The sequence below is a fragment of the Ascaphus truei genome, unplaced genomic scaffold, assembly GCF_040206685.1.
Source record: "Ascaphus truei isolate aAscTru1 unplaced genomic scaffold, aAscTru1.hap1 HAP1_SCAFFOLD_1193, whole genome shotgun sequence".
NCBI classification, from domain to species: Eukaryota; Metazoa; Chordata; class Amphibia; order Anura; family Ascaphidae; genus Ascaphus; species Ascaphus truei.
This window is the reverse complement of record NW_027454063.1, coordinates 14,741-27,742: the sequence shown is the minus strand read 5'-3', so window position 1 is coordinate 27,742 and position 13,002 is coordinate 14,741. Positions and strand designations below refer to the sequence as shown.

General features: G+C 49.4%; 1 protein-coding gene across 1 annotated transcript in view; it reads right to left on the bottom strand.

Annotated features, from left to right (window-relative positions):
- LOC142475367 (uncharacterized) overlaps positions 1–13,002 on the bottom strand; it is a gene marked incomplete at its 3' end in the record, with an annotated part of 98,489 nt that overhangs the window by 77,487 nt on the left and 8,000 nt on the right. Inside the window, exons 7-14 of the mRNA XM_075581280.1 lie at positions 11,966–12,028; positions 11,626–11,700; positions 9,963–10,046; positions 9,200–9,256; positions 5,120–5,173; positions 4,601–4,654; positions 3,931–3,984; positions 1,234–1,287 (exon numbers count right to left, since the gene is read on the bottom strand). Coding sequence (XP_075437395.1) covers positions 1,234–1,287; positions 3,931–3,984; positions 4,601–4,654; positions 5,120–5,173; positions 9,200–9,256; positions 9,963–10,046; positions 11,626–11,700; positions 11,966–12,028 — 495 coding nt within the window. The remainder of the gene's footprint in view (positions 1–1,233; positions 1,288–3,930; positions 3,985–4,600; positions 4,655–5,119; positions 5,174–9,199; positions 9,257–9,962; positions 10,047–11,625; positions 11,701–11,965; positions 12,029–13,002) is intronic.

The window sequence follows — 13,002 nt, the reverse complement described above, 5'->3', positions numbered from 1 at the left end:
GTAACACGCAGAGCAGTGTGTATGTGTAACATGCCGAGCAGTGTGTATGTGTAACATGCAGTGCAGTGTATATCTGTAACATGCAGAGCAGTGTGTATGTGTAACACGCTGAGCAGCGTGTATGTGTAACACGCAGAGCAGTGTGTATGTGTAACACTCAGAGCAGTGTGTATGTGTAACACGCAGAGTAGTGTGTACGTGTAACACACTGAGCAGTGTGTATGTGTAACACGCAGAGCAGCGTGTATGTGTAACACGCAGAGCAGCGTGTATGTGTAACACGCAGAGCAGTGTGTATCTGTAACACGCAGATCAGTGTGTATGTGCAACACGCAGAGCAGTGTGTACGTGTAACACGCAGAGCGGTGTGTACGTGTAACACGCTGAGCAGTGTGTATGTGTAACATGCCGAGCACTGTGTATGTGTAACACGCAGAGCAGTGTGTATATGTAACACGCAGGGCCGTGTGTATGTGTAACACGCAGAGCAGTGTGTATGTGTAACACGCAGAGCAGTGTGTATGTGTAACACAGAGCAGTGTGTATGTGTAACACGCAGAGCAGTGTGTATGTGTAACACGCAGAGCACTGTGTATGTGTAACACGCAGAGCAGTGTGTATGTGTAACACGCAGCGCCGTGTGTATGTGTAACATGCAGAGCAGTGTGTATGTGTAACACGCAGAGCAGTGTGTTTGTGTAACACGCAGCACAGTGTGTATGTGTAACACGCAGCGCGGTGTGTATGTGTAACACGCAGAGCAGTGTGTAAGTGTAACACGCAGAGCAGTGTGTATGTGTAACACGCAGAGCACTGTGTATGTGTAACACGCAGAGCAGTGTGTTTCTGTAACACGCAGAGCAGTGTGTATGTGTAACACGCAGAGCACTGTGTATGTGTAACACGCAGAGCAGTGTGTATCTGTAACATGCAGAGCGGTGTGTATGTGTAACACGCAGAGCAGTGTGCATGTGTAACACGCAGAGCAGTCTGTATGTGTAACACGCAGAGCAGTGTGTATGTGTAACACGCAGAGCAGTGTGTATGTGTAACAATAAGAATCTGAGTGCAGTTGTCGGGGTGCTCTCTGCTCTCCATTCTCAGTTAATCTCGCTGCGATATCAGAATTCATGAGAACGCAGCGCCCTCTGCTGGCCACAGGTGGCCTCTGACAAATGTCCCATTTGGCCTCGGAGAGGCTGGGACTTTCCAGCCTAGGAGGTCGCAACTCACCCTGTGCCCCTTCTCCCCGGGCAGACCCGGGAGACCATCAAACCCTCGGTCACCCTGCAAAAAGAAAGACACGCACCAATTAGAGGGGTCACAAAGAAAGAGACACTTAGAACTGACCCCTCGCGTCCCACCCTAATGACCACAGCTCCGTCTGTTAATAGTAACATTAAATATTCAATATTAACATCAAAATATCTGTGGGACGATAGTTTTGTTTTCATTTTACATTTTAATGACATTGAAATAGCGTCATTTTGTATAAACTGTATGTTTGTGTGTGTGTATATATATATATATATAATTACTGTATATGTGTGTGTATATATATATATATATAATTACTGTATGTGTGTGTGTGTATATATATATAATTACTGTATGTATGTGTGTGTATGTGTATATATATATATATATATATACACATACACACACATACATACAGTAATTATATATATATATACACACACATACAGTAATTATATATATATATATATATATATATAATTACTGTATGTGTGTGTGTGTGTGTGTGTGTGTGTGTGTGTGTGTGTGTATATATATATATATAATTAGTGTGTGTGTGTGTGTGTGTGTGTGTGTGTGTGTGTGTGTGTGTGTGTGTGTGTGTGTGTGTGTGTGTGTGTGTGTGTGTGTGTGTGTGTGTGTGTGTGTGTGTGTGTGTGTATTTATAGCACACCACTGTGAGAAAGGTCCCGTTGGGTGACCGAAAGATCGTTTTTCTTTTTTGTCTTATAATTACTGTATGGGAAAAGCATTAGCTAGTACACAGGTGATTTATATGTGAATTTATATGGTACATATGTGACTGATTTACCTTCACTGGATCTGTATACCATATGCTCATTGAGCAGTTTACTAACAGTGTGTTCAGTGCTGCTTTGTGGCAGTATTATAACAGTGTCTCTTTCTCACTCAGTATCCACTAAGGAACCTTTTCCTGCACATTAGACAGGTTTCTTCCACCATACACAGCCTTATAGTGGCATTAGCACTCCTGACAGTGGAAGCACATTCATTAATATGTGCACAGGTATACCAATAACCACACTGCCTATAGGAGTCTTTGAGCCTCTGCACATTGTGTTCTGTGTTTAACAGCCACTCGTTTACTATTTTGGAGCTAATTAGCTGCTGTTAGGTGACTACATGTATCCACCAAGAAACCTTTTTCTGCATACTAGATAGGTTTCTTTCGATCATACACAGCTTTATAGTGGCATTAGCACTCCTGACAGTGGAAGCACATTCATGAATATGTGCACAGGTATACTGACAACCACACTGCCTATAGGAGTCTATGAGCCTCTGCACATTGTGTTCTGTGTTTAACAGCCACTCGTTTACTATTCAGGAGGTAACCAGTTGCTGTTAGGTGGCTACATGTTGGATTGTAGAGAGAGTCTACACTTTCCATTTATGGATTTATGATTTGCAAAGTGAGCACACACTGGTTTGAAATACTGATCTTTTTGTCTGTACCTAGCATATTATGATCCATTTCACATTTACCTTCACCATCTGGGACCTGTCTGACACCTGAGACAGGTATTGAACAGCCCCTCACTGATACCAGCATACACCTAATTAACCACTAATAGGGATTACTGTATACCGGCTCCCTGGGACAGTTTGATCCAATTAACCTCAAATTGTCGCCTTACTTAGTTACCCGGAATATCATATATATTCATCATAGGGTATCATATATGTGTGTCATTTGTTGAATTTTAACACCCATTATTTTAATTAGTATAGCATTAAAAATTATTTTTAACATTCACATTATACATCAGGGGGTATTGAGTGCTTATAGTGGGTTCTTGCCTCTTTATTACTTACCTTATACGTCACCCATTAGCACCCTACCCCCACATTATTACTTTGTACTTAGCTGAAGCGGGGTTCTTCTATATTGAACTTAACAGTATATTGATCCAGAGGAAGGCAAACAAAAAACCCCATTAAGGGAAAAATTAATTCCTTCCTGACTCCAAGAATTGGCAATCGGATTAATCCCTGGATCAACATCCTTCCCATGTTTACTTATTTGGTATATCCCTGTATACCTTTCCCATCTAAAAAGATGTCCAACCTTTATTTGAACCCTTTCCTTTGTTGCTGGTGAAATATGTGTGTGTATATATATATATATATATATATATATATATATATATATATATATATATATATGTCAATGACGATATGGCAAAGTCAATTATGTGCTGTTACAGAATTTCCGTCCATCCCTGATGGTTTCCTATGAAAATCGTGGTTTATCCCCCGAGGCAAAACGCGTTGACCTTTGCAACGTGTTGCCAAGCAATATAATAATAGGTGAGCCAAAGCCTCGCTAGGCCTTCTGGTGGTCAAAGGGTTAAGCGTCAGGACGCAGAGGACGGCAGAGAAATTCTCTGTTAGTTCGCGTCAAAAAGACGTGAATTCCGGTGCAGTTTCCCCAACGACTTGGATTGTACTGGCCTTGGGGGTTGAAAAATCCCGTTTCATTTCCCGATCCCCACTGCAGCCTCAGACCCCATTACATTTCTGGCCCTATTTAGGACGCCCTGGTATCTGCCCCGAAGCGGCTTTCCATCCCTTTGCTGCGTTAGCCTCCACCACCTCTGATGGGAGGTCACTCCTTGCGTCCACTACCCCTTCAGTAAAAGACCCGCGTACCTTGGATCCAGGCTCTCCCGGCATCCCACGAGATCCATCGGCTCCGGAGCGTCCCTGAAAGGAAGACGCGTGTGTCACATGAGGAGTGCGTATTACCAGCCCGCCCGCGCGTTTGTGGGTTACCAAAAAAAAAAAATCCTCCCCTCCGCCCAGAAATATCAAAACCTCATCCGTATTCCCCGAGGAAGGCAGATGATGTAATAAGCAGTAAAAAGGCTTAACTCCTTTGTAGTTCTCTGGTCAAGGATTAACCCCTTACTCGCCCACAAAACCCATTGCTCTCGTTTATCCCATTGTTTAATACAACATTACCAAAGTCTTTCTATAACCCATGGCTTGGCGCCCCTATTTTTACTTTCCAATGGTGTTTTATTTTCTAAATCGAATGCTCCGTACGGAAGATAGAAACGTTTGAAATCTCAGGTGTCCGGGGTGGTTAAAATGGAGCTCTCCCCGGAGCCCAGTGCAGTGTAAAGTTACCGTGGTCACCTCAAAGGCTCGAGATTGGGACAATCGTGTGTTTCAACACTAGCAAAAAGTCTAGGGGACAAGATACGAACATTACCCACGTTTCTTGTATATCAACTATACCCTTTCCTGCCTCCTGTGTATAGCTGATATAGCGGAGCCTCCGCCCTCTCCCTTCGGACGAGGGGTGCTCAGTACTTACCCGTTTGCCGGCTTTACCCATCGGCCCTGGGGAACCCTGAATACCTCTAGGACCCTGCGGAGCAAACCAGAGAACAGAACCGAATGAGTTGGACTTATTAAGAGAACCTGCTGATCAGAACCGCTTGGCCGACCCAGACTGCCCATTCCCCAATGCGCTGTAAACCCTCAGACCCTATTAGATCGCTTCCTGTATTACCCCCTTCTACCTCTGCTGGGTGGCTGTTCCATGAAACCACCCCCCTGGGAGGCACGGTGACACTGCTCATCATGCAAAGCGCAGCTCATTAATCCTGAATTCCATAATCCTTCACCGCGCGTCTTCCTTTGAACTGGAAGTACGCCCTCCGTCTCAAGGCGGTCTCCCTCTCCCCCCCACCATCACTGTCATTTAAACCCCCATAATCCCACACCTCCATGGAGTAGGGAGAGAGAGGGGATGCACAGGACAGGCGCAGGATAAGGAGAAGCAGAGGGAGACGGGGTAATACACAGTAACACTATATGTGCGCGTGCTCACCTGAGGACCAGAATCTCCGGATTCCCCTTTAATTCCCGGACCGCCGGGAGATCCCTGAGAGGGAGAGAAAAACACCATGAGAAGAGCAGGCGGACATCACTATTCCCTGTGTCACTATCACGAGGGACATCACTATTCCCTGTGTCACTATCACGAGGGACATCACTATTCCCTGTATCACTATCACGAGGGACATCACTATTCCCTGTGTCACTATCACGAGGGGCATCACTATTCCCTGTGTCACTATCACGAGGGACATCACTATTCCCTTTGTCACTATCACGAGGGACATCACTATTCCCTGTATCACTATCACGAGGGACATCACTATTTCCTGTGTCACTATCACAAGGAACATCCCTATTCTCTGTGTCACTATCACAAGGAACATTCCTATTCTCTGTGTCACTATCACAAGGAACATCACTATTCTCTGTGTCACTATCACAAGGAACATTCCTATTCTCTGTGTCACTATCACGAGGGACATCACTATTCTCTGTGTCACTATCACGAGGGACATCACAATTCTCTGTGTCACTATCACGAGGGACATCACTATTCTCTGTGTCACTATCACGAGGGACATCACTATTCTCTGTGTCCCTATCATGAGGGACATCACTATTCTCTGTGTCACTATCACAAGGGGCATCACTATTCTCTGTCTCACTATCACAAGGGGCATCCCTATTCTCTGTGTCACTATCACAAGGAACATCACTATTCTCTGTGTCACTATCACGAGGGACATCACTATTCTCTGTGTCCCTATCATGAGGGACATCACTATTCTCTGTGTCACTATCACAAGGGGCATCACTATTCTCTGTGTCCCTATCATGAGGGACATCACTATTCTCTGTATCACTAGCACAAGGGACATCACTATTCTCTGTGTCACTATCACAGGGACATCACTATTCTCTGTGTCACTATCACGAGGCACATCACTATTCTCTGTGTCACTATCACAAGGGACATCACTATATCTCACTGTCACTATCACATGGGGCATCACTATTCTCACTGTCATAAGGGACATCACTATTCTCAAGTCACAGGGGACATCACTATATCTCACTTTCACTATCAAAGGGGGCATCACTATATATCACTGTCACTATCACAGGGGGCATCACTATTCTTATGTCAAAAGGGACATCACTATTCTCACTGTCACGGTCACAACGGAATCACTATTCTCACTGTCACCGTCACAAGAGTCATCACTATTCTCACGGTCTGCAGAGCAATGTATATCTATATAATAAGAGGGACTACGCTCTGCAGAACAATGTATATATATAAGCAGAGCGACACGCTTCAGAGCAATATATATATATATATATATATATATATATATGCGAACATATATATATGCGGAGCGCCGCGCTGCAGAGCAATGTATATCTATATAATAAGCTGAGCGAAGCTCTGCAGAACAATGTATATAAAAATAAATATATATGCGGAGCGACACGCTGCAGAGCAATGTATATATATATATATATATATATATATATATATATGTGGAGCGACACGCTGCAGAGCAATGTGTATATATATATATATATAAGTGGAGCGACACGCTGCAGAGCAATGTATATATATATATATATAAGTGGAGAGACGCACTGCAGAGCAATGTATATCTATATAAGTAGAACGACGCTCTGCAGAACAATGTCTATATATATAAAAGCGGAGCGATACGCTACAGAGCAATGTGTATATATATATATATGTGGAGCGATGCGCTGCAGAGCAATGTGTATATATATATATATATATGTGGAGCGATGCGCTACAGAGCAATGTGTATATATATATATTTATGCGGAGTGACACGCGCTGCAGAGAAATGTGTATATATATATATATATATGCGGAGCGACGCGCTGCAGAGAAATGTGTATATATATATGCGGAGTGACACCCGCTGCAGAGAAATGTGTATATACTGTATATATATATGCGGAGTGACACGCGCTGCAGAGAAATGTGTATATATATATATATATGCGGAGTGACACGCGCTGCAGAGAAATGTGTATATATATATATGCGGAGTGACACGCGCTGCAGAGAAATGTGTATATATATATGTGTATATATATATATATATATATATATATATATATATATATATATATATGCGGAGTGACGCGCTGCAGAGAAATGTGTGTGTGTATATATATATATATATGCGGAGTAACACGCGCTGCAGAGCTCTTTAGCGCAGAAGTAATGAATCCATCACGTATTGAATATTCCTAAATAAGGAGGTTTCTGGCCCATCTTTAAAAACAAACAAAAACAACTTTAATCTACAATCTAAAATGTCTCAAATGTAAAAGCAGTCAGGGAAACGCTATTTAAAAAAAAAATTAAACGAGAAAAAACACAATATGGTATTTTCACAGCTCTATTTCTTTAACAAAGTGTCCCCCGCCGTGCGAGACTCGCAGCGCCCCCTTGGGTTCGCACGGGTTTAGAAGCGGGGTGCGGTACGTGTCCATCACGGAGCAGCCGTTAAAAAAACCGATTGCCCCGATGCGTTTCGCGTTTCCTTGTTTAACATGGAAAATCTTCTTAATGCGCTGAGCGATACGGGACACATGGTCGCGGCTTACGCCCCGTTCCCAGGAACCAAAATCCAACCCAAGGTTCAAGAGGGAGGGTCCAGCTGTTTAAACCTCCACCCCCCCCCCCCCACCCCCAAATTCTTCTTTTGAATCTGACAGCGTGGAAACCGGCTTGAAATAAGCCCTCTTCTAACCTGTGAGCTGCGCCCCTCGTGTCACATCACCAAGTAACCAAGCTGTCTTATTTCTCATTGAAATTCTAATTGGCGCCCCAGCTTTATGACCTTCGGCTCGCGTGCCTAATTAGAGGAAAGCCCTCATTGCTCAGCCGTGGGACATCGGCTTGACAAGGTTGGGAGAGGTCGTGGGGGTTTTGGACGTGGATAACGGGCGTTTTTGGAGCTTGCGGTCCACAGGTGTGGTTGCTGACGGGTTAAAAGCAGCGGCCGACGCGGCATCTAACCGCGGCAAACCGATTGCTTCCGGCGTCGAAAGGGCGTCTTCTTTTGCAATCCGCTCCGGTTAATAAAGAAACCAGGCCGATTTTTTTTTTTTTACGTATCTGGTGATATTATACCAAAGATTTTCCAGGTCGGGGTAAGACAGCAGTGGGCAAATCCCGTCCTCAAAGGCCATCGGGCGACCTGACTCAAAAAGTCATCCAAATGTATCCAAACACAGACACAACCTGCTCCTTAATCTCCAGCAGGCACACTGTGCGCACGGTATCTTAAGAGGCTTCCCGATGCACAGCGACCAGACAGACGCCTGCCCAATATATATAGTATACATTCAGACGTTTGGTATCAAACCTGTGCCATGTAAATACATAATAAATAAAAAACAAATGAATTCTGCCTATTTTTGGGGGGTAGCATACGTTCCCCCAAATCTGGCTATTTTTGGGGGGTTGCATACGCTCCCCCATATCTGGCTATTTTTGGGGGGTAGCATACGTTCACCAAATCTGGCTATTTTTGGGGGGTAGCATACGCTCCCCCATATCTGGCTATTTTTGGGGGGTAGCATACGTTCCCCCATATCTGGCTATTTTTGGGGGGTAGCATACGTTCCCCCATATCTGGCTATTTTTGGGGGGTAGCATACGCTCCCCCATACCTGGCTATTTAACTTGTACTGAATATTATCGCTGCTCTGCACAGGTGGATAAAGTTACGTGCTGACGTTCCTCTTCCTTATCCAAAAATGGACATAAAATATAAAGATTGAAAGCTGCAAAAGGAAGAAAAAAAACAAAAACGTTTCCTCTGCAAAAAGCTGCGGATTTACTGAGGTATTCGATAGAACGAGGTGTCACCTTCCCACGTGTACCACGGGTAATCACTGACTACATAACCTCCCTGACTATTCCGTGACAAGGCCACGTGCTGCGGTCGTGCTCTGAATATATAACCTCCCTGAGTATCCGATCACTGTGCCACGTGCCGTGGTCGCGCTCTGACTAGATCGAGTAAAAGATGGTACATACCACGGGGCCGGATCTTCCAGTTAGACCCATCGGGCCTGAAGGTCCCCTCATCGCAATCTGACAGAAGAGGAGAAAGGTTATTGTTGCCGGACCACACGTGTAAGTGGCGTGTCCCCCGCCCCGCAGAGAGTGTGAGATATGTCGGGGTGTGAGCTCCATCTTCTGCCACGCCGGCTCCCACTCTGTCAGCCCTGTGACCCCCTCAGTGCCTGAGATATATATTAGTGGAGTTACCAGGTCAGTCTCCCTGCGTGGCCCGGGTCAGTCTCCCTGCGTGGCCTGTGTCAGTCTCCCTGCGTGGCCCGGGTCAGTCTCCCTGCATGTCCCGGGTCAGTCTCCCTGCGTGGCCTGTGTCAGTCTCCCTGCGTGGCCCGGGTCAGTCTTCCTGCGTGGCCCGGGTCAGTCTCCCTGCGTGGCCTGGTCAGTCTCCATGCGTGGCCTGGGTCAGTCTCCCTGCTTGGCCTGGGTCAGTCTCCCTGCGTGGCCCGGGTCAGTCTCCCTGCGTGGCCCGGTCAGTCTCCTTGCGTGGCCCGGTCAGTCTCCTTGCGTGGCCCGGGTCAGTCTCCCTGCGTGGCCCGGGTCAGTCTCCCTGCGTGGCCCGGTCAGTCTCCTTGCGTGGCCCGGGTCAGTCTCCCTGCATGGCCCGGGTCAGTCTCCCTGCGTGGCCCGGGTCAGTCTCCTTGCGTGGCCTGGGTTGGTCTCCCTGCGTGGCCTGATCAGTCCCCCTGCCGTGGCCGGGTCAGTGGCTTCCCGCCTCGCTCACCCGAGCCTGCTGAAGGATGGCCTGAGCCTGCGCTTCCTGGGCAGTGATGGTCGGTCCTTTCTCTCCGTCACCTCCGTACCGGAACTGCGGGAAGAGAAAAGGATAAGAGACGAAGGGAGGAGCTGCCCCTCCCAACCCCGTATCCCGCCTCTCCCCCTGTACCGCCTCCACCGAGCACCCCGTATCCCGCCTCTCCCCCTGTACCGCCTCCACCGAGCACCCCGTATCCCGCCTCTCCCCCTGTACCGCCTCCACCGAGCACCCCGTATCCCGCCTCTCCCCCTGTACCGCCTCCACCGAGCACCCCGTATCCCGCCTCTCCCCCTGTACCGCCTCCACCGAGCACCCCGTATCCCGCCTCTCCCCCTGCACCGCCTCCACCGAGCACCCCTTATCCAGCCTCTCCCCCTGCACCGCCTACCCCCTATACCGCCTCCCCCGAGCACCCCGTATCCAGCCTCTCCCCCTGCACCGCCTACCCCCTATACCGCCTCCCCCGAGCACCCCGTATCCCGCCTCTCCCCCTGCACCGCCTACCCCCTATACCGCCTCCCCCGAGCACCCCGTATCCCGCCTCTCCTCCCTGCAGCTCCTCTCCCCCTGTACCGCCTCCCCCGAGCACCCCGTATCCCGCCTCTCCTCCCTGCAGCTCCTCTCCCCCTGTACCGCCTCCCCCGACCACCCCGTATCCCGCCTCTCCCCCCTGCACCTCCTCTCCCCCTGTACCGCCTCCCCCCGGCACCTTCTCTCCCTCTGCACTACCTCCCCCTGCACCTTCTGTCCCCCTGCACCTCCTCTCCCCCTGTACCGCCTCTCCCCCTATAGCGCCTCCCCCCTGCACCTCCTCTCCCTCTTTACCTCTTCTCCCCCTGCACCTCCTCTCCCCCTGTACCGCCTCCCCCCTGCACCTCCTCTCCCTCTTTACCTCTTCTCCCCCTGCACCTCCTCTCCCCCTGCACCTCCTCTCCCTCTTTACCTCTTCTCCCCCTGCACCTCCTCTCCCCCTGTACTGCCTCCCCCTTCACCTCCTCTCCCCCTGTACTGCCTCCCCCTTCACCTCCTCTCCCCCTGTACTGCCTCCCCCTTCACCTCCTCTCCCCCTGTACCGCCTCCCCCCTGCACTGGCTCCTGACTACTCCCCCTGCACCTCCTCCCTATTACTCCCGTCCCCCTGCACCTCCTCCCTATTACTCCCGTCCCCCTGCACCGCCTCCGCCCTACACCTTCTATACCTTGCACCTCCTACCCCCCTGACCACCTTTCCCCCTACACCACCTCCCCACTACTTCCCTCCCCCTGCACCTTCTACCCCCCTGCAATATACTCCCTCCTCCCCCCTCCCCCACACCACCTCACCCACTACACCCCCTCCCCTTGAACCTATCGTCACCTGCACCTCTTTCCCACCATACTCGCCTCCTACCTGCGCCTCCTCCCCCCCTGCTCCCCCTTAACCCCCTCTTGGAATCTCCAGCATTCATGTTGTGTCACTTTGACCTCTGGAAGGTCTGAGAAATAAATATGTCCCTCAGTGTCTCCCCCAAGCATTGTGAATTCTCTTCCTGTGTTCTCTGCTGGGAGGCAGCTCCGTGTGACAACACTCAGCAAAAAATATACATCACACACACACGTATTATTAATGGGCAATGAAGTGCAAACTTACCGGTAACATGAGCATGGTACCAGGAGGTCCAGGTAACCCATCAGCACCGGGCAGTCCAGACCGTCCAGGGGGTCCCTGAGACAGAAGAGAAAATCACTGTTATATATATATATATACACACACACACACACACACACACACACACACACACACACACACACAATGCAATCCTCAGCACGGCTCTCTAGATCTAAATCATATAAAAATTAAAGGGGATGTCAGATAATCTACATCAACAATCACTTTCACCCCCAAGCGATACAAAGTCTCCCATATAAGTTGATCCGGGACGATTGGTAATTGAGCGAGAAGACATGGGCGCGGTGTGTAATGTACTTACCCGTTCACCGGAGTCTCCTGTGGGTCCGGAGGGTCCAATTAAACCAGGGGGACCAGTGAGACCCTGAGGAGGGGGAGAAGAAGTCATTCACATACACAGACAGAAGGGCGATATGGGACAGGGGGTCTGTTCTGCCCCCTGCAGGGCGACACAGACAGAGGGGAGATATGGGACATGGGGTCTGTCCCTCCCCCTGCAGGGCGACACAGACAGAGGGGAGATATGGGACACAGGGTCTGTCCCTCCTACCGCAGGGCGACACAGACAGGGGGGAGATATGGGACACAGAGTCTGTCCCTCACCCTGCAGGGTGACACAGACAGGAGGGAGATATGGGACATGGGGTCTGCGCGTCTCCCTGCAGGTGACACAGACAGGAGGGAGATATGGGACATGGGGTCTGCGCGTCTCCCTGCAGGTGACACAGACAGGAGGGAGATATGGGACATGGGGTCTGCCCCTCCCCCTGCAGGGTGACACAGACAGAAGGGAGATATGGGACATGAGGTCTGCGCCTCCCCCTGCAGGTGACACAGACAGGAGGGAGATATGGGACATGGGGTCTGTCCCTCCCCCTGCAGGTGACACAGACAGAGGGGAGATATGGGACATGAGGTCTGTCCCCCCCCTCTCGCCGGGTGACACAGACAGAAGGGAGATATGGGACATGAGGTCTGTCCCTCCCCCTGCAGGGTGACACAGACAGAAGGGAGATATGGGACATGAGGTCTGTCCCTCCCCCTGCAGGGTGACACAGACAGGAGGGAGATATGGGACATGGGGTCTGCGCCTCCCGCTGCAGGGTGACACAGACAGAGGGGAGATATGGGACATGGGGTCTGCGCCTCCCCCTGCAGGTGACACAGACAGAGGGGAGATATGGGACATGGGGTCTGCGCCTCCCCCTGCAGGGTGACACAGACAGGAGGGAGATATGGGACATGGAGTCTGCGCCTCCCCCTGCAGGGTGACACAGACAGGAGGGAGATATGGGACATGGGGTCTGCGCCTCCCCCTAAAGGTGACACAGACAGAGG